This window comes from Pseudochaenichthys georgianus, chromosome 4, assembly GCF_902827115.2.
Source record: "Pseudochaenichthys georgianus chromosome 4, fPseGeo1.2, whole genome shotgun sequence".
NCBI lineage: Eukaryota > Metazoa > Chordata > Actinopteri > Perciformes > Channichthyidae > Pseudochaenichthys > Pseudochaenichthys georgianus.
In genome coordinates, this window is record NC_047506.1 from 5921254 (window position 1) to 5947692 (window position 26439).

The 26439-nt window shown below is 37.7% G+C and overlaps 2 protein-coding genes across 4 annotated transcripts; one reads left to right on the forward strand and one right to left on the reverse strand.

The window, feature by feature from the left end:
• Positions 1-826: 826 nt before the first annotated feature.
• Positions 827-18303, reverse strand: mutyh (mutY DNA glycosylase). Its single transcript, XM_034081983.2, has 27 exons — positions 17920-18303; positions 16042-16110; positions 15787-15953; positions 15103-15299; positions 14888-14972; positions 14519-14632; positions 13576-13648; positions 13279-13408; positions 13120-13197; positions 12956-13037; positions 12822-12845; positions 12726-12736; positions 11204-11336; positions 9959-10092; positions 9418-9457; positions 9259-9332; positions 8905-8946; positions 8746-8817; positions 8460-8573; positions 7355-7452; positions 6168-6312; positions 3927-4014; positions 3322-3504; positions 2356-2501; positions 2109-2252; positions 1378-1428; positions 827-1278 (listed from the first exon to the last, which is right to left on the reverse strand). Exons 1-27 carry the CDS (start codon positions 18126-18128, stop codon positions 1135-1137), a joined length of 2847 nt encoding a protein of 948 aa, XP_033937874.2. The 5' UTR covers positions 18129-18303; the 3' UTR covers positions 827-1134.
• On the forward strand, positions 18065-25597 carry LOC117445993 (galectin-3-binding protein B-like). 3 transcript variants are annotated; one of them, XM_034081981.2, is made up of 6 exons: positions 18065-18081; positions 20132-20199; positions 21490-21681; positions 22375-22506; positions 22599-22848; positions 23931-25597. In XM_034081981.2, the coding sequence occupies exons 2-6, from the start codon at positions 20139-20141 to the stop codon at positions 24961-24963; spliced, it is 1668 nt and encodes a 555-aa protein (XP_033937872.1). In that variant the 5' UTR covers positions 18065-18081; positions 20132-20138; the 3' UTR covers positions 24964-25597. The 3 variants fall into 3 exon arrangements, with proteins under 3 accessions (XP_033937872.1, XP_033937870.1, XP_033937873.1); XM_034081979.2 differs by lacking the exon at positions 18065-18081 and adding an exon at positions 19703-19733; XM_034081982.2 differs by lacking the exons at positions 18065-18081; positions 20132-20199 and adding an exon at positions 21154-21377.
• Positions 25598-26439: the final 842 nt, after the last annotated feature.

The following is a 26439-nucleotide window of genomic DNA, read 5'->3' on the forward strand; positions in this document are numbered from 1 at the left end:
GTCAGCCTTCCATCTGTGCACAAACTTATCGAGTGCCCTCATTGGTCATGTGCGCGTTCGTGTGTGTTGGAGGAGGGGCTCTGTGAGGAAGTGGCAGATTTTTTCCGGCTGTGTATTTCCAAATTCTAGCGCACTCGAGCTGGTTTCTCCAAAATTACCTATTGTCTGATGAAAAACGAACATTTTTCATGAACTACAAGCACTTTTTTAAAGAACTTTTTATGTTATACTTTACATAGGTTACTTATGAATGACCTTTGGTATTACGTTTTGCATAGAATACAATACTATGACACTTTTTTACTGACAGGCTATACAATGAAACTTGTTTTATGATAAACTTTACTATGACCTTTTATGACATACTTTACTATATTACTTTTTGACTTCGAATGTTAGATTTTTTCCGACATACTACACTGTGACTTTTTATTTATTAACTTTTTATTTGTATATAAAGTGATGGAAGAAGTACTCAGATAATTTACTCAAGTAGAAGAACCAAGACTTCACTGAAGAAATAATGATTTACAAGACACTCAAGTAAGAGTATGCCAGTATTACCATCAAATATAGTATGAAAGTATTACCATCAAATATATACCATGAGTTCGTAATGTGAAAGTACTCATTATGCAGAATAATATGATTGGATTAGTATTCAGAATTGCATAATTGCTGATTTAAAAAAAAAATCACTCTTGTCCATCAAATGATTAATGTAGATATGGACATTCTTCTATAAAAAGAAATGCATCATTATAAAAAAACAGATTTGTTTTGATTTATTTTATCAATGACAAAAATATAAAAGCAATCAGAAGATGAACAGTTTATGTGCCTTTGTTGGACATGACATTTTTTATTGCAATAATAAACATGACAGTGAACTTACATACTGTTGGAAAAACACGAGGACTATTCACAATATATTGATAAAAACATTATCTATAATGAAGTCGATACAAATAAAGTCCCTTCAGGAACATAAACCTTTTAAAGTTAAAACATTAAAGTTAAAACATGATGGCATTTTGTATTTCAATCCCAATGATAGGACCACAGTGAAACCAATATGTCAACACACTGTAGTGCTGATGCGTTGACCATGGAGGACTTTGACACTCAAACCCCTCAAGGCTCGTCTTTGACCTTGTTGAAGAAGGAGCTGAGAGAGAGCTGCCTGCCGCCGCTGGTAGCTGAGCTCACTTTGGCTTTTCTGGAGGAATTTGGTGTCTTGTCATTCTTTGTGCCGGTGTGCCTCTGCCTCTTCCCATCCTGAGTGAGACCAGTAGAAACAAAACGATAAAGGTGGAATCTAGGATTATAGAATAAGATCATTTGTGATCAATTATATATACACAGACGTTTACTTACCTTAGAGTTTTGTTCTTTTTGACCGTCCACAGAATCATAAAGCTTCACAATCTGCAGGAGAGTAAACGTTGATGTTTATCCCATTTATTCAGAGTGCACATAGATGTGGACACTGGAAACAGGCCGTGACAACTTCCTGAAACAAACGCAACAACTACAACTTCCCTTTCATTTCCGAAGCTCACTGTAATAATCACATTACATTACATGACATTTAGCTGACGCTTTTATCCAAAGCGACTTACAATAAGTGCGTTCGACCAACAAGATACAAACTTGAAGAAAACAGAATCATATAAGTACATCAGGTTTCATAGAGCCAAAACATTTCAAGTGCTACTCAACTGGCTTTAGATAAGCCAGTCCTTTGTTAGTATATAAGTGCTTTGTTAATAATTCTATCGCTCGAAGTGGAGTCGAAAGAGATGAGTTTTCAGTCTGCGCCGGAAGGTGTGTAAGCTATCTGCTGTCCTGATGTCAATGGGGAGCTCATTCCACCATTTTGGAGCCAGGATAGCGATAACAATACAAGGCAAGATGTCCATTTACTGGTTAAGACGTTTTTTTACTAACTGCAGCTCCAAATAGCAGCATGATATCGGGGGAACATTTCAGTTAAAATCACTGAAATCCTTGTAACAGAAAAACAATTTACACACCAGAAAAACATGTTTTCTGTATCAGTTACACAGTGGGGCTGAACACACACACTGTGTAAACAAATTACAAACCTTTTTCACTCCGGTGGACACAGCAGCTTCCTGCAGGGCGCACCGGCTGAGCCACCGAGTGTTTTCAGTGTGTGTGTCAGCATCCTTCAAACACACACTGTGGACCACGTATGTCTGGTGGATGTGGGAGAAGATGTGAACCACCTGCAGACAGCCAATGACCCATCAAAGGGTTGTTACAGAGCTGCAGAAATACTTTATTTGCATTCAATAATAAATATGTATAAGTGGTGAACTTCAGGCGTACCTCTCCCACATACTGGAACATGCTTTCTGTCAGATGGGTTCCCAGTTTCCCGCTGATCTGAGCACACAGCGCCCTCCTCTGTTTCAGATCAGAGCTCTTCTCCTCCAGCAGGAGATTTGGAAACTCCCATAAACCTGCCAGCAAACCTGACACACACACACACACACACACACACACACACACACACACACACACACACACACACACACACACACACACACACACACACACACACACACACACACACACACACACACACACACACACACACACACACACACACACACACACACACACACACACACACACACACACACACACACACACACACACACACACACACACACACACACACACACACACACACACACACACACACACAATTCATGCAGCCCACCCAAGTAGATTCATTTTAATGTTGCAGATAGTGAAGGTCAGCTAGTGAATTTCTTGCTGGCAGATTAACCCTAAAAATGACATGATCGTTTATTTGTTGATTATATTTTCTATTATAAATGTGAATCCACAAAGTATTTAAAGTTATCAAACAATCGCAGGTGTGTAAATAGCACAATTTTAACCCTCTATTTGTAGTGGAGTAGAAGTATAAAGTGGCAGAAAATGGAAAATACTCATGTAAAGTAAAAGTACATCACTATTTTATTGCAGTACAGTACTTAAGTACATATACCTAGTTACTTTCTATCACTGCATTTGTGTATTTAGTCTTTTAAGTGTACCTGAGCTAAAGTTGAACAAAAATCTTCAAATCCCATTATATAAAATGAACACCGATGTAAATAATAAAAACAGCCAAATTAATTAATTCTACAAGAACGGGACCTAAAGCTTTCTGTTCACATCTGCCTTTTTTTGGTTGATTCAAAAAGGGAAGTGAGATCAGCGTTTCATTTTATGATCAGACTGGAGACCCTTCACAAACAGATCCCCCATTAGTGCACAGACCTTTGTTGGGCCTCTGTGTGAGCAGGAACTCGTCCTCGCCCCCCTCTCCATGTCGGCTCACCACACAGGTCAGAGTTCGCTCGGCTCGAGGCGGCTTCTTCGCCGGCTTCCTGGGGAAGTTCTGAACGCCCAGCGCATCGTCCCAGGGCTCCGAGGGACAGAGAGGACACGTCCCGCTGTTCGCTGAGTGGAGAAGAGAAGGTACTTTGAGATCAATTGAAATCCTGGCTGTTCTTTTTGCTGCTGCCTTTGATTACATCCAATAACTGTTCATATCTCACAGTGCACTGTAACTTGTACTCCTGTATTGTAAACCTGTATTATTCATTTTTTGCGTGTTTTATTTTTATTTTATCAGCTTTTTAATGACTGTTTTAAATGTATTTACAATTGGACAAAGTCACTGTGTTACTAGAATGTTAAGAGTAACTGTTTCAAACTGTCTACTGTTAGAGTAGTTCAGGTGGGTTAATAAACAACACAAACTATGTCAGAATCAGAATCAGATGTGTATGTGTAGTCAAAGATAGAAATGGTTAGTCTCTCACAACTTCTATGATATCATGACCACATGAAGGGGTCTGAGGGGGGAAGAGGACACTCACCACAGTCCTCTATGTCAGGCAGGCTGTCCGGCTTCCTGTCCTGCTTCCCCAGCAGCTTCCTGGAGTTCTTCTCTTGTTTTACATGAACCTGCAAATTAAATGAGAAATTGTTCACCTTTTCACTATGATAAACAGAGATGGAAAAGTACACACATCCTTTATTCAAGTAGAAGTACAGATACTCGTGTTTAAAAATACTCTGGTAAAAGTAGAAGTACTGACTAAACTTCTTTACTCAAGTAAAAGTAAAGAAGTATGGGCTTTGAAATGTACTTAAGTAAAAAGTACCCATAACTAGCAGCTGTTTTAAAGAGTACCTGACCTCCCTTTATATTAATAGAACAATAATGTCATTGTTCGCTAATGAATGTTTCCATGCTGAACAACGGCAACATGACAACGTTTCCATTGGTCCCTCTTCTTTAGAGAAGACCAGGAAATGATGGATACACGGATCGTGTTCAAATCAATAGGCACGCAATGACTCTACATAATAATGATCAGGCCACCAAACACACATTCAGACTAAAGGAACCAGCTGTTTGGAAAATGAGAGAAGTAGAAAGTACAGGTATTTGTGCTCAACATGTAAGAAGTAGAAAGTACAGGTATTTGTGTTCAACATGTAAGAAGTAGAAAGTACAGGTATTTGTGTTCAACATGTAAGAAGTAGAAAGTTCAGGTATTTGTGTTCAACATGTAAGAAGTAGAAAGTACAGGTATTTGTGTTCAACATGTAAGAAGTAGAAAGTACAGGTATTTGTGTTCAACATGTAAGAAGTAGAAAGTTCAGGTATTTGTGTTCAACATGTAAGAAGTAGAAAGTACAGGTATTTGTGTTCAACATGTAAGAAGTAGAAAGTACAGGTATTTGTGCTCAAAATGTAAGAAGTAAAAGTAAAAAGTCGTCAGAAAAACAAGTAGTGGAGTAAAGTACTGATACCAGACAAATTTACTTAAGTACAGTAACAAAGTATTTGTACTCCGCTACTTCCCACCTCTGATGATAAATAACATAAATATTCTATATTATGATAACTTTAATTTAACAAACAGAAGCACAAACTTTACTTTTCATTTTGATTTATGTATGCAGTGGTAGAAAAAGTATGCATATTATTTACCCAAGTAGAATAAGTAATACTACAGTGTAGAAATACTTTGTTATAGCCATTTTAATATAAGGATTTAGATTAAACTCTTAATTAATCATGTATTTTTGTGAGTCACACTATGGTTTAAAACAGTGGTTCTCAAATGGGGGTACGCGGACCCCTAGGGGTACGTTGGAGTACTGCAGGGAGTACGTGAGATTTATTTTATGTTAATGGCAAAAAAAAGGAAAAAAAATAGATAAATATACCAATTTTAGGAAAAGTAAGGAAGTTTGAGCAGTGTGAATTTTATATTAATAGACTAGAATTACACATATTTCAAAACACGAAGTGTAATAACTGCAGTTTGCCTCCCTGTCAGAATGACAAAGACCCTCAGTGAAGCTCAAGCCCATGTTTCTCACAAAATTGTAAGTACAACTTATTACAAAGATCAGTTCAATGCAACTAATGTCGTCTTAGTGTTATTGCATGATGTTAAAATTGGTTGGCCATGAATTTAGTGATGGATTGTAAACATTTGAAATGTAGCATTTAAGTGTTCCTCAGTTACAATGTTGTTGTTTTAATAAATCAGACTCCGATGGTGCAAGGCTGTACTGTACCTCTTTATATAGGCTTTTTTTGCCTAACAAATTGTTTTTGCGCTGATCAGGGGGTACTTGGCTCAATTTTTTTTTCAAAGGGGGTATATTATTGAAAAAGGTTTGAGAATCTCTGGTTTAAAAGATATTCATTTAAGGCTCACTCATTTGTTATCAATGTGCGTCAGTATCACGCGCATGGCTAAATGCCTATATATGGTAGGTTAATAGGACACAGCTGATTGTGATGAGACAGGGAAGCGGTAAAGTCTTTTGACCGTGCTCTTTTTTGGATACTGATAACTTAGTTACTATGAAGCGAGGAAATGTGTCTTCCTGTTTGTATGCAGTTTGGATCAATTAATAAAGCTGACCTGATTCAACAACGATCTCCCTGCTACATCTGTTTGGAACCAAAGAGAGGCGCCTCAAAACCCACAACCCCGACAGAGGTGGCTATTAAATGTAGACAAGGATTAAAACGCCACCACATACTCTGTTCTGCATTCAAGTAAAACTATCAACATCTGGATCCTTCTAACCTTGTGGTAGGAGTGGCAGTGCGACTGAACGGGACAGCGGCTGCACAGCGGGCCCTTGGGGGTGCAGACTCGGGCCCCCAGCTCCATCATGGCCTGGTTAAAGTCCCCGGGCCTCTCAGGGTCCACCAGAGTATTTGCTAAACTCCTGAAATAAAGCAGAAAGAAAACATATCAAACTCCAGGTATAATAAGAGCATAACGCAGTGGTATAGTTGGCAAGGAGGGACTCCACATGTTACAAAAACAAGTCGCTTAAAAATTAAACCTTTTTCTTGTGAATATTCAACATGAGTCAACAATTAAGTAAATAGATGTTCTTCTGTGTTTTCTTATCTATTGCCTAAAGGAGGTTTAACATAATCCGTTTTCAGCTGAATGCAGAGATAAAGCCTCAGCAGGTGAAGCAAGATATCTGACAAAGATTACATGTACCTGTATTTCAGTAATACACAAAGTATGACAGTGGTAGGAACACAGGGAGGCCAGCATACTTTCCTCTCATGTTTGATCTTATCAACAAAGGGAGTCAAATTAAACTGACGTCAGAGATGACAAACACGAGACAGATTCATACAGATGAAGATACCGAAAGAAATGAGGTGGAAGTTCACACAAAAGACAACGTTTTAATAACACTTCTGATTTAATTTATAACTTCAGTAAACATTATTCTAATGCATTTCAAGGTCTCAATCGCTACTTTCAGGTGTTTTGTTATACAGCATGATGCTTATTTTGTAAAAGTAGAATAAAATTAGAGGCTGCGAGGCTACCATGTGATTAACTGGTTGCTACCACAGTGTTGTCCGGTTTGAGGCACTTAAAACTATAACAGTGTTTTCAGCTCATGAAAGCGAATTGCAAGTTTGCCAAAATGTCCAAATCATATTCCAAAAAACGATGTTTGACGACACGGTGACCTCGCCCACTTCTTTAAAACAGGTAATGGCTCGGATGGAGGTCAGAGTTCATCATACTTGAGGATATTAGTTTGAAGTTTAGTCTCACTGTTGGGGAAATCCTTTCCTAGGCCCATAACTTTGACCCAGTTTATCAGTTTGTAGTTTCAAGGCTTTTAGTGTCATGTGTCCATAGCTACAGTGTAGTTATGTGTTACTGCCCTCACTGAGCACAGGAACCTGTAGCCTCTGAGTCTCCATTGCTTCAGAAGTTTCCATCACACTCACCAGAGAGCCTCTGTCACTGCAGAACTGGTGCTGTCAGCGCCGACGGCCCGCAGGCGACACAGCACCCGAATCAAGTTGCCATCCACTGCTCCGGTTACCTAGGCAACAGAGATATTTCGTCGTCAATGATAAACGAGGTAGTAACACTATTAAGAGTTGCATTGATTGGACGACCATATTTTATGGTTTCATTAGAGTTTTTAAATTCTTATTTTGTCTCTATATATATGCTAACATCAAAACAACCAAAAACAGGAATCACATAGCCACAGTTAACTATACTAGGGCTAGGCAACACTTTCAAAATACTATGTTTTCTATTTCCTAACCAATTACATCCAACAGTATTTGACTTTTTAGGTTGGAGTAATAATACAATGTTTTAAGATTTAAAGTCTCTCCTGTTATGTCAGGAAAAACCATCCTGACTTTACTGACTGTTTTTAAGAGTCAGATCTTTGTGAGAAAATTACACATTCTGCTGAAAGACTTTAAGACTGTTTTCCTAAAGGTCCCCTATTATACTGTTTTACATCAATATATTATAGATCTCGGATATATACAAAACATGTCTCTGAAGTGTTTGGCTCAAAACACCAAACAGATCATTGCAGCATTACCCATAATCCTCTCTGTTTCAGCCCTGTTTCAAAAGTGCTGATTCTCTGTCTGTTACTTTAGATGAAAATAAGGAGCCCCTCCCCACGCCCCTCTGAGAGAGATTTGGTTAAAAAGAACACAATGGTGCTCTAGGAGGAGATTCAGGTGATAAGGTGGGGGGGTTACCTTGGTTGGTGATTGGCTAATGGTTACACAAGCCAAAAAACTGGTTATTACATCATAAAGTGGCCAAAATCTGATCAGCGCATTTTCAGACAGGTTTTTCTAGAAATGGATCAGGACAAAGAGAGAGAGAATCTTTGTTCCTGAAACTTTCAGAATCTCTTTACACAGAGGGGACACATGTTGATGTAGAAGAGACATGAACAAGTGGGTTTTGCATAATAGGTCCCCTTTAAGTGTGGATTTCAGAAATCATGCTCAAGGTGACACAGTTGTAAACTATTACAATAAATAGGAAAAAGTAGGCGTATCTGAAGCACACCTGACCCAGTGCTATCGAGCCCACGGCTGCAGCGGTGTAGCGCCCCACTCCAGGAAGCTGCTTCAGCAGACTGTCCACGGTGCGAGGCATCTGGCCCTTCAGCTCCGACACCACCTAACAACAAGGAGGCACAATGAACAACATTCAATATTTCATACCGAGTAATTATGACCTGCAACTTTAAGAGTATGCCTTTTTATAAATATTTACACTAAGTTTAGACGGAATGCAGAATGTTTTAGGCTATGATGATGCAAATGTTTGATACAAAAAACACAACACAGACCTTTTGAGCTCCTTCATGCAGTCGTCTTCCTCTGGAGTAGTAGCCAAGACCCGCCCACACCTGGTTCACTTCCTACAAATAAAGGAAATTATTACATTTCAATTCAAATCAAGACATTTCTAAAATCCCTTCAGTTTCAGGGACTGCTTTAGTAATCACCTCTAGAGTAGCAGTTGCAAGATCCTGCACCGTGGGCCACCGCTGGAACACAATCAAAGCAAGAGGTACAATTACAAATAATGCATAACATGTGTGCTTCACTTCAAAAGTAGATCTTGTGTCGCTGGTTAGCAACAATATTGAAGACTGAAAAATGCTTTTCCTAATTGGGATCATTTGTTCAGTCTAGCATACGACAAGAATGCAACCATATTTGAATAAACACATGATAAAGCAATAACGCTAGTGGAAACAAGGACAATATTAAAAAACATGCCACACATGTCCCCAGTGAGGCACAGGGTAAATATATCACTAGGACTCTAATGTCATAAACAGCTTGAAGACACCTACCTTCATCCATTTGTTGTAGTAGTTTATTACTGTAGCAACTTGGGTCTGTTGCAGCATGATTTCTGAAACCCAAACTGAAAAGAAAGAGACACATCTGATTTATAAACCGTGTCAGCAGCAGTGTAAGATGTGTCCTTTTGACAGGAATCTTCTTGTTACCTGCATATGTCCTGATGTTGAGGTCTGACTCCGTCACTGCCTGTTGGAGAAAAACAAGAAGGGAGTCAGTTAAATAAGTCCGATTTGTTTTACATGTGCAAAGGCTGGGTACTGTAGCTTGATATAAGGATTGTTTTTGCAATATTTGGGATTCGTAGAATATTACATTGAATGAATAATTGTATAAAGCCATGGCATAACAGAAAAGGACATTTTATAATCATAAGTCAAGTGAAAAAGTCAAGTAATGCTGTTGAATTGAGGACATTTAACAGATGATATTTGGAGTATTTTGCATATTGATTTAAGTTTAAGATAAAAACGGAGACAAGAAATACAAAATCAAGTAACCTCAATGATAAAAGCAATATGGTGAAAATAAAAAAGTAGCTTTCATGAACGTTAAGTAAACACATGTCTGAACCAAACTGACCACAGCACTTCCCAGGGTCTTAATGATACAACAAAAACCATATACATGAACTTTGTGAACTAAAATACTACATTTCTTGTCCACCAGTGAAAGAAGGTGTCTCTTTACCAGAGTCCTCCAGGGCAGCTCTCTCTGCTCCTGGTCGTACCAGCAGAGCAGCTGAGAGCGCAGCCGCTCAACATCTGCAGGGTCAGGGAACGTGTGGAACGTGGAGTGAGGAGAGGAGGGGTCTGTGGATTTCTCTGGAAGACCAAAAACATAATTCAGTCAAATCAGACTTTTAACAACAAGGTACATTACACTGATGTTAAATGAGATATTGATACAAATCCCAGAGTTGTTCAAATATGCAGAGAAAACGTCAAAAGAGTAGATTTTCTGAACAGACCCTTTGACACTCACTCCAGGACCCCCAAGGGAATAGTTTAATTTCACTATTTGGTTCAATATATATGTCAGCAGTGTCTATTTTGTTATACTTTGTAAAAGTTATATCCTCACCTACAGTATATAGCTCTGCTCTCAATTATGCCTAACAACCAAAATCACGAGTCCTTTAGACAAAATCTTATCAAATGGATTTCTGTGATCTAATATTCAATTTAAGGGGTCCTTGACGGAAAAGGACGAGGACCACTGTCCTGGTTCATGAGTACGTTTTAAGGTAATGCTTAATATAAAATGCTTCAAAAAATAAATGAAAGACCATGTATCTGTTGTTTTATATATGTGTTTGCCTTTTCTTTATATACAAACAGTCATAACATGTTTCAATTTAATTTTCCTGTTTTATTTGTATACGTGTTATTTTGTTGATGTTTTTATTTTATTTAATCTTTTGTATATTTATCTTGTGTTTCATATGAAATTGTGATTTTTAACATTATTTAGGTGGATACTCCAAATAAGCCATCATTGTATCATTTGTTATGAGTTACGTTTGTGAATTTATAAATTGTTCAAAACTATTTAAAAAAGTTATAAATACATAAAAACAATTCAGAATGTATTCTCGGTTAAAGTGTGACATTTAAAAGTATTAATGTGGACTCAGTAGGCACTTAGTTGAATGATTCTTATATGGTGGTTACTACAATAATGTAGAAATGTACACATTAAATGGCAATATTTAATAAGTGGCTGTTTTTAATGTGCACTGTTCATGTTATAGTATACTGAGACAATTAGTTATTCCATAAAATCTCTATGCAGACTTCAGGATGTTGCAGACAAACATCGAGCTGTTTCATATTCACTATATTAAAGTGGATAAAGTTAGAACCCAAAGTGTCTGTCTTCTAACAAGTATAAGTCTTTCATAATAATAAGTGAGGCATCAACAGAGCATCCCACCTTCTTTCACAGCTGTCGTTGACCTCTTCCTCTTTGGAGTTGCTGTTCCCACCATCTCCAGTCCGACTCTCTTCCCTTTAGTCATCGCTGAACGTAGCCTGCTCATTTCAAACCACCGCATGTACAGTATTGACTTATTTCATGTGTCTGCAAACAGAAACAGCACTCATGTTTACTTCACGTTAGCTCCCGCCACGTTCAGGGACTCAGTCGCTGCTCGTCCAATCCGCTTTGAGTAAAGAGGCAATGTGCGTATGACGCTATGTCCGGTGGGCGGCTCAAGATCTAAATTATTATCGAAGTGTGTCTGGTTGTGCAATTAAATAAGAAAAATAAAATGATTTAAAGATTTAAATGTTTATATTAAAACAACAAGGGGGGGGTGCCTCTAAAACTGGCCAACCCGACAGCCCCACCGTCCCTTGTCGTTTACTGATGTTTTATTTGTGTTATTATTGATTGTGTTTTTTAATATTATATTTTGTATTATTATTATATTTGTATTATTGTTTTTTTATGTTCTTATTATATTTTAATAATATTTCCTAGGAAATTGTATTATTATTTTATTTATTGCATTGTTTTTATTATACTGTATGTATGATTATTATTTCATTTATGTACTTTCTTAATTTATTGTTTGTTTATATTATATTTGTTTGCATTTTTTTATTTGAATTGTTATATTTTATTTATTTATTATTTGTTTTTTCGTACTATTATTTTATTTATTGTTATTAAAAGGTTTTATGTATTAGAATATTTTATTTTTATTGTTTAAAGAACTTTTACTATTAACAGAGTATTCCGACACTTTGGTAGTTCAACTGAAGTACAAGATCTGAGTACTTCTCCCACCTCTGACTATTCACCCTTCATACAGGAGGCATTTTAATTTGTGCATATTAAAAATAACACCCCCCAAAAAACTAAGGAAACATTTTTGCAAATGCTTTGAGAAACACAGTGAAAACAATCTCCAAATTACAGCTGAGAATCAAGTGTGTAAAGCAAACTTATTAATGAAGTGTATTAAAACTGTCCATGTATAATCACATAGTGCAACTCAACATTCAATCACATCTAAAAGTCATATTTGATAAGAATGTTTTAATAATTCCATAATAAAAACAATTAGTAAGCAAATTAGGAATTTAAAGGTGGGGTAGGTAATTTCGGAGAAACCAGCTCGAGTGCGCTAGAATTTGAAAATACACTGCCGAAAAAATCTGCCACTTCCGTACAGAGTCCCTCCTCCAACACACACGAACGCGCACATGACCAATGAGGGCACGAGGTAAATTTGTGCACAGATGGAAGGCTGACAGGCAGGTAGGCCATCCAGTTATTTTAGCCGGGCCGGCTCAGATGCTTGGTCGTGCTTTTTACAGCTCCACGGATTCCACAGATTACATTTTTGTATGTATTTATTGTCAAAGCACTTAAGATATTCATTGCTATCGGGATGTTAAGAGCATTCCATGGAATATAACAAAAAGTGTATCTTAAATAAATTACATACCCCACCTTTAACTGCCTTGAAATTACATACTAACAATATTTATCAAAATGTTATGATCTAATAATCTGCCTGACTTCTGTATCACTTTTTTTCAGCCTTCAGAGTTGTCCCCATACCAAACTAGAATGCAAAAATAATATACAAGAAAACAAGGGAAACGTTATTATTATCACATAGTATAGGCAACTGAGTAAAAATAGGAAAAATCATATTACAAATACCAACATTACCTTCAGTTATATTAACCTTATTAGTTAACAGGATTTCTGCTTGTGTTTCGTCCATATTCATGTACAAAGTGTCAGCTTGGTTCTGTAGAAAGACAGGGATTCAATCTGTTTATACTGATATATTAATAATGTAATATATATTTCAGTGAGTTATTAAAGCTTACCATAAAAGCTGCAAACAGTGTGCTGCCGATGCCTCTCTGCACATGTTCCTCAATATTTGGGAATGAGCGGACAAAGTGCTACGCAGAGAAGAAAGAATAAGTGTGTGTGTGAGAGAGCAAATGAATACAATTGATGTCTGCCTGAAAGCTTGTATGTACCTTCAAGGCCAGACTGGCTTGTATTTGGGCATCGGTGTGTTCCCTGTTACCCATAGCGTACAGAAGACGTTGGATCACTCCGAGAGAGAGAAGCTCACGAGAAACTTCTTGACTGTCTTCAGCTAGCAAGCTTTAACACATTAAACACCATTAAATACATATCCTATTAAAATACTATTACTAACTATAAAGCAATGATCCATTAATATACATTATTTTCAAACATAATGTAATTTTTCAAACACCACTTTATGAAAAAGACCATAGTTATAGTTATAATGGATGATTGTTACATACCGTATAGATTTAGCTGCAGCAGCTTGTTGCACAAACACAGGCAGAGATCCCGTCATCTGGATAATCTCAGACTCTGAAGGGATCATATTAATAAACAAAATAAAATACAATTCTCACATTCATTTGTGAAAATGACTTATTTGTTTCATAAATGGTGATATTATTAGCATAACTTGAGTAGTCCTTGAGAAAATACACTCCCTGTCACTGACCAGCCTAAAATGGGAAATATATTAAACTTAAAGTGGACCTATTATGCTATATTGGAAATATATTGTAGGGCCATACACAAAACATGTCAAAACAATACCAAACAGATCACCCATTGCATGCCTCATACTGCTCATACCCCTCTTTTGCAGCCCTGTTAGAGAAACGCAGATTGTGGGTCCTTAGCTTGAAAAAAAAAAAAAAAAAGGAGGCGGAGCTAATGCCTGATCAGAATTCTACCGGAGATAAAGTTCAATTCTGCTGTGATAAAACGCCATCCTGTTCTAAACCACATCAAAGATTATTTCTGAAACAGTATGGAGCTCAAATGCTTTTTCTCTTGCGGGTTTATCACAAGATGAGTTCCTTTTTTTATTTCCTGCTTTTTAAACACATGTGCTCTACAGTACAGGTTGGAGGCTTGCTAATGTAAACACAGACCATATTACACGCCACAAACACGTCAGGCATTGTTTCTGATCGCAACTTTCTGTGGGTCCGCCGCCGATTTGACATCATATCGGCAGCAAATCTGTATCCGCTCGTTGTTCACCCGTTTTTAAAAGATTTGGGTACGGAGGAAAAGAGAAAGGGTTTTATTTTCTGACGCTGCGTGACTCCCCCGACACACCGACACCGGAGACACATATTTATGTATAAAAGACGTAAGTGCATTTTGCATGATAGGTCCCTTTTATAGTAAAACAAACACACTTAAAGATAAAAGTGTCACCTTGCATATTCTGGTGCTGCACATTTTTTTTAGTTGGCCTCAGCAGAGCCACCAGTCCGTCGAGCAGCAGCGGCCTCACTTCATAACACCTCAGACCCAAAATCAGATGTATAGCTGCAAGACCAACAAGGAAATCAATAAAGGTGATCATTTATGACAGGACCGACCATTTTGAGCCCCAGCACACCATTGCATGTATAACAAAATATGTGTAATGTGTATCTGTAAAGCGCTTTGAGCACTGGAAAAGCGGTATAATAAATGTAAGGAATTATTATTATTATTATTATTACAGGGAATACCAAATACATTTGTAATTTCAAAGCAAGATTTGGCATACAAAACAAAACATTTTCTACATATTCTTACCTTCATCCTGAACCTCCAGGTGCAGAGAACTGAGCAAACCCAGCAGAGGTTCTACTATGCTGTGATGGGCTGTCTTCATCTTGGACTGTAAGAAGAATAGATCACATCAAAAAAGAGTTTACATTTGGCCAAAGTGAGTGAGCAAACTAGTAAGTGGGCACATGGTCTGAGAACAATGCTTGCATTAATACATGTCTTGTGCACTCGTACTTTACCTGCACAGTGTGTAAGGAGTGTAGGACCCGCTGCTGGGCCTTCGGGGAGGAACACGTCATGAGAGCAATCATGGCTTTGTAGACTTGGTTTTGGTATCTGGGGTTTCCACGTGACAGAGACTCCAGGAGGGCCCAGGCTGCCTCTAGAGGTTCATCTGTGTTTGACTGAGCCAGGAACTCTGCTATGGCTTTCACACCTGCAAGATTGTAAACAAAATGGAGGTCAACGCTGTAAGCGCCATGACAGTGATCAAGTTATCCAGATGATATTTAATGGACAAAGTTTCGTGGATATTGATTTTTGTTGTAGATGTCACATTCAGTAAACTTCCTAGAGAACTGTTAACCATCGCTTTGGTTAGTGACAAACCTCCTAATGCAAAGTAAACTAGTATACTTCAGGAATGCACTAGTACTACTGTTTTTGTTCTGTTCTGTCATTTTTTATGTCTAGCATAATAAACTACAACTGCATTTTGTTGTGATAACCTGCATTGCAAAATAAAATACTTTTTTCTAAATTGATTAACCATTGACAAAGAATTGTCTTTTCAATTGTTTTTAGCGTATCTGCATGGCAGGTGTGAAAAAGAGCGTACAAATAAAGCTATATCTAATGCACTGATTATAGTGCAGTGTGGAAAGAAGTGTGTTCGTATTCAAGTGATTCTTTATGAAGAGTACCATGGCTTTCACAGATAACCTCTTTGTATTTGCGACCAGCGTCTGAGATAGTGAGCAGAAGGCGGAGGGCCTCGACCTTCTCCTCCTCTTTGCTCTGAGAGTGGCTCAAGATGTCCAGAAGAGTGAGGACTCCTCCATCCTCCAGAAACTCCATCAGGTACTGGTCACTGAGGGAAAGTGGATCAAATGAATACTTCAGACTGAGTCACAGAAACAGTAGTTTGTATATTGATACAGCGTTTCATATTCACTCACTGGTTTGATGCAGAGAGGAAAATCCCAATTGCTTTAAGCTGCAGTCCCAAGAATGTCCCAAACATGTATCTGAGTATTGAGTGAAGGACTATGTCTCCGTTTAGTAAATAAGGTATCCTTAACAGAAACCAGCATGATCCCTATAGAAACCCTATACAGTATATCATTTGAATGACTTATGCATTATTTGATTTAACCTTCCTTTTGTCTTTGTTTTCCCCCACTTACTTTGGTGTTCGCGGTCAAATTTGACCGGTCTTGTTTTAACTGCTATTATATAAACACAAAAACCATTAATCATCACCAAATTTCATTAAAACCCTTTCAAACTGTAAATATTGTATCAGACTACTGGTATACATGAAAAACTGCAGTAAATATACAAAGAATAGACACTGAACATGTATTGTGTGTGCCAGGTGTGATCCATGTGGGGGGGGTGGGCACATAAGAGCGGGACATGTATCAAACTGTGCTGTGTGTGGGTGTGTCTCAATGTCGAGGAAGGCTGCTATGGAATGCCATTTAAGCCAAAATTAAATAAATACATAAATAAATACATATATATGTAAATATGCCTATGAAATAAATTCTGAAATAAATAAATGAGGCAATAAATATGTATACATGTACATTTAAATACACATTTATTTATTTTATGGGACTTTTATTTCATAATGACACATTTATTTATTTCAAGAGACTTGTATTTCATAATGACTTGGAATTCTACCGATGCCAGCGTACTTCGTAGCGAGACATTTCGAGGCTGCACATGTGTAGACTCCTGCGGGGGGTGGGTGGGTGTTTGTGTGTGTGTTTTATCTGATCCGGATGGTTACTAATTCCTTTTCTTTATGGCGGTCATTTGTTACAAAGTTGACTAAATCATCCAAAATTCAATAAAAGTGGTGATCAGCAATTTGATATGTTCAAATGTCTACTGTGAAGGATATTATAAAGCCTTAATGCAATCGAATGTAAAACAAAAAAGTTATGATTGATGAAAGTAGTAAATCGGTCAGATTTGACCCGAAGAAAACCGGAGGGTTAAGCCACAATATAGTTAAATGTGTGCATTTACTGTATGCAGTAAAGACATAAGAAAAAGCTACAGACAAAAAACATTTGTGTATTAGGCAATTATTTTCATTATTGATTAATCTGCAGATTATTATCTTGATTCATTGATTAATAGTTTGGCCTGAATTTCGTAAATTTCTTACAACATTTTTATAAAATTGTGAAAAATGTCTCAAGTAACCCTAAGTCCAAGGTGATGTCTCTGAAATATTTTGCTATATCAGACCAGGACCAACAAGATATTCAATTTATCATGATTTAAAAAAGCAGGAAATCTCCATATTTGAGAAGCTGAAAAGACAAGTTTTCCATGAAATAACTAATAGATCACAAACTAAATAGTTTGTGATCATTTGTCTGTCTGTAAGATGAATAATTGATGCAGCTCAGCATTAAACAAAAACATTATTTAGCCTTGACTGCACATAAAGCTAACAGCATCAGTGGCAGTGCATAAAACATATAGCCTTGAATCAATCAAGTTTATTTAGCCCAATAACACAAATGTGTCATTAGTCTCACGGGACGTTACAGTTTGTACACATGATTGATTGATTGATTGATTGATTGATTGATTGATTGATTGATTGATTGATTGATTGATTGATTGATAGATAAATGCTAAACAATATGTTTGATATAGTTTGTGTTGGCTCATGCAGGCGTCCACATGCAGCCTTAATGTCTTTCATTTTTTGTAAATCACTTTGAATTGCCTTGTGTTGAAAAGTGCTATATAAATAAACTTGCCTTGCCTTGCCTTGAACATATAATAAATACACAGAGAGAGGATACGTGAGTTTGGTCCAGGTGGTGATCCGGGCCAGGAAGAGGCTGGAGACCTGAGCGAGCTGCAGCTCCACATCACAGAGCCTCCTCCCGGGGTTCCGGCTCAGGAAGGCGGTCAACATGCGGCCGCGGACCCTGCCGTCACCTCGGTCCCACTCCCGGAGAAAAGTGAGCACTTTACCGATGTTCGCCTCTTCTTCCTCCGGTGTTGACATCCTGCCTTCACTCCTGTTCGTTTTGGCGGAATAACGTTTTTTCTAAGATTATTTTATTTATAAGAATCAGAACCAGGCATAACCAGCTTTCTTATAAAAGCAAAAGATAAACTGAATCATGGTAAAATTGTATTTGTTTGCATTTTCGTTATGCCTTTTTTCCTCCACTTAAATCTACTGCGTTTACAGTTAGTTGACGGTTGCATGGCGACGCCCCGCCCCCACACAATCTGTGGTAACCATGGATGTATAAACTGTGGTAACTCAATCACCATAGGCCTACTTAAGTTCGATTTTGACATAGGCCTAGTACTTTACTTGAGTAGCTTCTATGCTTGCTATACTTCTTCTCCACAACATTTTAGAGGACAATATCAATGGTGTAAAGTAACTAAGAAGCCTACATTCACTCAAGTATTGTATGTCAACTATTGTTGACATAATAGTAGGCTACTTCACTTGAGTATTTTCATTGTATACTTCTATGCTTCCTATACTTGTACTAGCTCTACTACATTTGAGGCAAATATCCAGTGGTGGAAAGTAGCCTACATGTACTCAAGTATTATACTTAAGTACTTTTTTTGACATATTTGTACTCATTCTGAAATGGGACATTGCAACAATAAGTACTTTTACTTTTGTTACTTAAAATACATGTAGCTGATAATACTTCTCTACTTTTACCTAAGTAAGGTTTTAAATGAAGGACTATCACTTGTAACAGAGTATTTTACACTGTATTTTACACTCCACGACTGGTTGTGTAGAATGGATCACAGTAGGTATATACACAGTATTATATTATTATGGTTATTATTATATTATCTTGTTTTTGGTTGTGTAAGGGGATTTTAGTGTTGTGTCATGGATCTGAAACCTTAAACACTCCAGGCATTAGGAAATAGCAAAGTAGAACCACAGACACACTGTTTATTGAAGTACATATTATTTTGTTGTGCAACAGTATAACAGAGACAGAATACTTGCGTCAAGTCCGCCAAGAGTATGTATCTAAAGAATGAAATAATCTATTTCGGCTTATGTACAGTAGCACTGCACATTTGAACCATCAATAATCACATGTAGGTCATTATTCAGCAGAAAAACACACTGCTGGCAGATCGATAAACAATCATGGTACAAAGGATTACCAACTGCAAGGCTTCCAATGATGGATGATTATTTTGTAAGTTTACTTCTAAAGTAGCTGGTCCATTTGTACCAAATGTAGATACTAGAAATACTGAGCGGATTAACAGTACAGCATTATACCCATGATTATACCATATCATCAAGTATAACGTATACTCAAGTAAATTGTATGTTAAACAAGTAATGTACAATACTTGAGTAAATAATTACTTTCCACCACTGCTATTTTTGATATAATTGTACTTTACTTGAGTATTTAAAACGTTTTTATTAAAGGTATTTATATTCTTACAATGTAGAAATAAAATGTGGACTTCAAAGACATTTCTTGGAAACACCCCTTTAGTGGGAGGGGTTATTCCTGGAAAGTAACTACAGACCATTTGTAAAATTCAGTTTTATTATTCTTTCTTCAATCAGCAGACTTTCTTCAATTCATTTTGAGTTCTGGTAAATTAATGTATACTTTTACCAGAATATACTTATCGCATCCACATTTTTGGAAGTATACAGACACATAGGATCAAATTAAGGACACTTTGTCATTATATGCAACATTTCTGTCATGACATAGATAGCAAAATTATATTTGCATGTTGTGTGTATTAAGCCATCATATAACGGTTTTCCTTTTAGAACCAACACTGTTACAAAAACGTTGTTTCTATACTTCTGGCTCTGTAGTGATATATCTGGCTTCATAAGACTTTTTAAAATCCTAAAACGGGCTGTAAAATATAATCGAAAATCTTATCTCTGGGTGTAAAGAGACTTTTGTGAACGAAAAATGTCCTGAAAAATGTTTTGAATACAGAATTTAGTAATGTTCCTTCCTTATATCTTTCCAGACTAAAGATGAAAGAAAATACTTTGCTATTATTCTACTTTCTTTCCCTGAGCGTAAGCTTGTCTGCTGGTGAGTAAACTGCTCTTAACTTCTGAAGATATGGTGCTGTTTATATTCAAGCAAAGTTTGCCAAATTAGATACATTTAGCCCAGATAACAATCTTATCTTCGAGAAAACTAAATGTTTATTTCAGTTGCGTAGTGGGCAGGTCAAGTGACATAAACCTACAGAAAAAAAGAGGCTGCTTCAAGGCAAACCGGGGGGGACGTAGCAGTACAGGGGAACGTATCAGATTTGACTGGATTACACAATGTACATGTTCCAGTCAGTATAGTCAGTGTTTTAATAGCACACCTTTATGCGTTAACAGTATATATTGAATTAATCATCCATCAGCAGATCTTTAAAAGAGAATACAAAAACTAAAAAGTGTTGCTTGCATAAGTATACAATCCCTATGCATTAGTATGCGTAGAGCCACCATTTGCTGTCTTTTTGGGAAAGTATCTTCCAGCTTGGCGACTGTTAGGAGGGATTTCTGCTTGTGTTTCTTTGCAGATTTGTTCCAGGTTGTTCAGGTTGGTTGGATGATGTTTGTGGACGGCAGCTTTCAAACTGTGCCCCAGATTCTCGATGAGATTTAGATCTGGACTTTGACTAGTGCACTATACTTTTAGGACAGTAACCTTTTTGTTATTTACCCATCTTGTTTGGCTTTGTGCTTTTTTCTACATCTCAAATAAAGGGACTCTCTGGCCCAAAATATATTAAAAGAATAAAAAAAGAAATGAAAGCCAAACCTAGTTAACACTGTTGATCCATAAATTACATAACTTCTACATGAAACATTGAGATTATTTAAGGATTGAGAGCAAAGCAAACCCTCAGCTCATAGAATTAAATTAAGCAGACATTGCTAACATTGTATTTTTTTATTTTTTTTTATAATAATAATAATAATACATTACATTTATAAAGCGCTTTTCCTGGTGCTCAAAGTGCTTACAAGCAAGTAAAACAAAAATAACAACAAAAGTAGAAAGTGCTAAGCTAGGAGGAATAAGGGCAGGGTTAGTTGATTAGGAGTTGAAGGCAAGAGTGAAAAGGTGAGTTTTGAGGGATTGTTTGAATGATGTGAGAGTGTTGGCGGATCTGACGTGGCTGGGGAGGGAGTTCCAGAGTGTGGGGGAGGCTGCAGCGAAGGCCCTGTCACCCCAGGTCCGGAGCTTTGTCCTGATGGGCTGCAGTAGGTTAGCTTCAGCAGACCTGAGGCGACGGGTGGGGTTGTGTCGTTGGATCAGGTCACATGGAGTAACATTGGCCTCAGATGACTTAACGTTATCATGTTTTCTCTTTAGGTCAAGTGGAAGGATCTATCAGGCTGGTTGGTGGTCAAGATAACGCTGACGGCCGTGTGGAGATCTTTCTAAAGGGAATTTGGGGGACTGTGTGTAATAGCTACTGGGACATAAATGACGCTCATGTCGTGTGTCGCCAGCTCCATTTCCCTGGCGCAATAGAAGCTCTAACTACACCTAAATTTGGCTCCGGTAACCTTTGACACTTTGAAACCCAAATATCCTCTGTATAACACAAATAATGTCAACATGGAAATCATGGTACCTGTTGTTTTGAACAATACATTTACTCGAGTTCTGTAATTAAGTGCAATCTCTTTAGGTTCCTTTCCTTGAGTAATTCTATTCAATCAATTCTTACAACTCCACTACATTTATCTGCCTGCTTGGGTTACTTAATACTTTACAAATAAACATTTTTGCACTGACAACATATGAAGAAGTTGACTACAAGAGCAACTTATTTAAGGCACGTTTCATATCAAAACTATTTCATGTTTCTCACTCTCTCAAAAGTGAAGATTTGCTGGTTTTCCTGATAATTCATTAATTATTTAAAAATGTTAATATATTTATTTGAGCAACTGTCTGTATGACAACACATTTTGAAAATGTCCCTTTGGGTGCTGGATCAATGAATAGATCAATTAATGGAGAAATAACAGTCACAGTACATATTTCTGAATTGACTTATTTGCTCTTAATACTTTAATACTTTGCTTTTATTATTGTATGTTTCCCAAATTATACTGCCATTCTTCACTTAGTAACATTGTCAATGCAGGACAACATGTAACAGAGTACTTTCACCGTGTTTTAATACTTCTACTTAAGGAAAGGATCTGGACTTCAATGTTTAACCTGTTTTTATTGCTTTTGTGTTAGGGGAAGGTACAGTCTTGTTGAACAATGTACTCTGTGACGGATCAGAGACGAGCCTGCTTCAATGTAAATCTGTTGATGGCTCCTTCTCTCACTGTGGTCCCTCCAGACATGCTGGTGTTCGGTGCCAAAAAGGTAAGGCAACAAATGTTTATGCAAAACTATAAAAAAAGTGACATGTCAGTTTCTCTCACTCACTAACCCATATATGTATCTATCAAACCCAGAACAGATCAACAGCAATCTGAGCCCTGAATATGATTTGGACCACAGCACGAGCCTCTCCCATCAGCTGGGGCAGCTGTTTGACAGCAGACGTGACTGTGACGTGAACATCCCAGTGCTGGTGCACAACAACACCTCTGAGACAATCTGTGCTCACAGCCTCATCCTCTCTCTGAACTCACGGCAGGACTTCAGACACCTCAGCATTGATACTACCTCTAACTGCAGTGAGCACGCCAAAACCTTTATCAGGTAAACCAAAACATGTGACTTTAAACTGCATCCTGACGTGGTCAAGGATTCAAAGGCTTTCCTTTGCACTATACACTTTGTAGTTTTTGTTAACCTTCCTGTCGTGTTCAGGTCAAATCTGAACGATTTACTACTTTCATTAATCATAAATATTGTGTTTTATCATCAAGACCTTATGATATCCCGAGTGTTTTAGTCAACTTTGTAATACCTTTGGTGTTCCTGATCTAGGGTAGCCCCTAGATCAGGGGTGTCAAACTCAAGGCCCGGGGGCCAAATCCGGCCCGTGACTTCATTTAATGTGGCCCCACAAGAGCCTGCAAAGAATATAATATGTTTACTATACGGTTACATGCTACTTTACAGAAGCACGTTGCCCATAAACTACATGTCCTACAATGCATCTCAAGTTTGACTTTTCTTCTCAGAATCTGACTTTTTTTTCAAAATGTCAGTTATTTTATTTTGACTTTTTTCCAGAATTTGGCTTTTCTTTTTAAATCATTTTGTGACATTCTCACTGAAGAGACTTAAGTTATTACCCTATCCGATAATAATCCAATGCAGACGGCAATAATGTAATATAATACATTCTTTTAAATATATTAAATATTTATATATGTATTTTTTGTATGTATATAAAACCGGCCCTTTGAGTGCGACCATGATGCTGATGTGGCCCTGAGATGAAATTGAGTTTGACACCCCTGCCCTAGATGATGTAAATTCACTGCAGTTATTTATCTTAACCAGTAGTCTGAGACATTTTTCAAAGCTTAAAAGGTTGTTTGATAAAGTTTGGTGATGATTTATGTATTTCATTTTATGTGGGGACACCAAAGTAAAGAGGGGGGGGGGGGGGGGTACTTTAAGGTCTTAAGTATATACACGATATGTTTAAGACGTTAAAATAAATAAATTAGTGCAGGTGACATATTGTTGCAAGTAAAATGCAGGAAGAAGTGAACTGTCCAATCGAATGACTTAAGAGACTTGCTTTGATTATTTGATATCTCTTGCGTTTCATGTGCACTAAGTAAGAAACACCTGAACCTTGCTAATGCAGATGTTTCACATTGCAGATATTTCTACACAAAAAAGATCAAATTTACACGATCCACGGCCCCTTGCATTCTCAGGATGGCACAAGACTGGGGTCTGACAGAAGTACAGAATGAGGTAGCAAATATTTCCAGACTTTTTCTCACAGAGGATCCCACCTTCCAGAGTCAAAACTCTTTCTATGAGTATGCAGTTCATATAGGTGATGAGGCACTACAGGAAGTTTGCATTCGCTACCTGGCGTGGAACTGTGAGGCTCTGATCCAATCCCCAGCCTGGACAAATCTTTCATTTGCTCTGGTCAAAGCTCTTCTGTCTCGCTCAGACCTTGTGGTGCCTAATGAAAACGTCATCCTGAATGGAGTGGAGAGATGGGCGGCAGCCAAAGGTAACCCTACTATCCCTGAGGCACTTCTGAAGCTCATCCGTTTCCCCCTGATACAAGCTGAGGACTTGTACAAACTTAATGGGTCCCAGTACGATGCCATGAAGAAGAAGGGGTATTATTTCAATACACTGTCCTTAAAAACATTGCTCCCTGAATTGAAGAAAGACAAAGAATTCTACACTCCCAGGATTTACACCGACAATCCGTGGAGCACAACCTTTAACCACCACAAAGTCAACATTTACAAGGACTTTGGTTTCTTCAATCGTCATGGCGTGTCACTCAATAGCCTCACAATTAAGATCCGATCACCTATTCATAACAGTCACTTATTCACTTCTAACATCATGCTCTGGAAAACAAGGGTTTATATCAGTCATGCAGAATGCTCTAGGGATGGGGTCACTTGCCCCACTTTGCCGGCTGTGAGTGTGAAGATTGAAGAGAACCGAAATGTACCCCGAAGTTTGCAGGGAAAGTTTCAGTACAGCAATAAGCTTATTGTTCTGTGTGAAGGGACGTATGTGATCCACGTTCTTGAATTTGCTAACGCTGATGGGGAGAACTTCGTATCTGTCCCAAGAAGCGCTGACCAAGTCTATCCATGCCGCTCAGACCAGTTCTCCTACCAGGTGGTGATCCGTCCTTACTACGTCACAGATTAGTTTGGGTTTCCTCTGGGAACTTTGGCAAAGAGGAAATGAACAAAGGGTTTGCAAACAGCATATTCTCTGTAATTCATGACTCTTGTGAGTATAATTATAGCTATTGACAGTGTAACATTGAGTGCATTTAATTAAACGTGGCCAAGCTTTCCATGTGACATGAATCATATCATAAAATACTGATAACATCTGTTTAACATTTGCCTTTGATTTATTGAATAACATTTTTGTGAACGTCTCAAGTTGGGGAAGTCAGCAATAGGATTCATACTGTACCTGCTACTGTAAAAGGCTTTTAGGGTGAAGGAAGGTGTGTGTTTCCTACGTAATATTTAGAGTTTGTGATAGTTCGAGTCTCAAAGAGCCTTTGTTCTAGCACAAAACAGGGCGGGACAAGTCTGCTCTTGCTTATAAATAACTGGAGTTAATTATTAATTACAATTTAGGCTGGCATTTAAGTCACTAGAGAAAGGGTGGAGGAGGATAGAGAGGTCACTTAATGTACTGTTTAATATCAAACTTCACGAGGAAAGATATAAACGTGTAATGTAACATTTTATTAAAATATTTTATACTTTTTTAACTATTTTAAACAATGTAAAAGCTCATGTGTAGTTTTATGATAACCCTTTTATACAAGCTTGTGTCATTAAAAATAAATTGGGCATGCATTCTGAGTTATCTGAATTTGTGTGTGAGCCCTTAAATGCTGTTTTGGGGTTTCCCTTTGCTGGTTTGTGTGGACTCCATTGGACTCCTTTTTTTACTTCTGTAACATAGTGACATCAACATGTTACAAACGCGCTTCTATTGGCTAACGCTACATCACATTGTACGTGATAGGCTAATGACCGGGACGTCTCTAAGCGGTGGACCAATCACAAGACAGCTAACAAATCAGAGCAGACTGGGCTCTGGTTTCAGACAGAGGGTGAAAAGAGGTACTGCAGCACAGGCAGCATGACAAAAATAAACATTTCTGAACATTAAAGAAAGTAAACATGTCGCAGTAAGAGGCACAACATACAAATATGAACCTGAAAATGAGCATAAACGGGCCCTTAAGAATACAGTATCATATGGCCTCATCTCCGATGTTTCAGGTGATGATTGTTTGCAGCAGAGGATTTTACATATTTTTACGTGATGTGTAGCAATACTGAATTAACGCTGAATTACCCTAGGAAAATGTATAAGGTGTGCAACAGTGTTAGAACTGTAGAGATGATTCATAGCAAAGAGCCACAGGAACGATGCAAAAACAGTGTCGCCTCTACAGCGTCAAAGTAAGACACATAAACACCAATCCAGATCTAACACAATGTTGATGTTAAATACCTACATAATATACAATGCAGGCATCAATGAAGGCATTGTATGACAGCATGCATTTCTAGGAATTATCGTTATTAGCTGTCAGTTCATGTGGAGGTTATACATGCCTTGCGGAAGACTAAGTTAACAATGCCACATATG

Excerpts from the sequence above, each read along its gene's own strand:
- LOC117445993 (XM_034081981.2), top strand. The coding sequence starts at position 20,139 with ATGAAAGAAAATACTTTGCTATTATTCTACTTTCTTTCCCTGAGCGTA. Across the intron at positions 20,200-21,489 it reads GAGCGTAAGCTTGTCTGCTG|GTCAAGTGGAAGGATCTATC; the intron begins GTGAGTAAACTG and ends TTTTCTCTTTAG. Across the intron at positions 21,682-22,374 it reads TACACCTAAATTTGGCTCCG|GGGAAGGTACAGTCTTGTTG; the intron begins GTAACCTTTGAC and ends CTTTTGTGTTAG.
- mutyh (XM_034081983.2), bottom strand. The coding sequence starts at position 18,128 with ATGTCAACACCGGAGGAAGAAGAGGCGAACATCGGTAAAGTGCTCACT. Across the intron at positions 15,954-16,041 it reads TTCCTCTCTGCATCAAACCA|TGACCAGTACCTGATGGAGT; the intron begins GTGAGTGAATAT and ends ACTTTCCCTCAG. Across the intron at positions 10,093-11,203 it reads AACGACAGCTGTGAAAGAAG|AGAAATCCACAGACCCCTCC; the intron begins GTGGGATGCTCT and ends TTGGTCTTCCAG.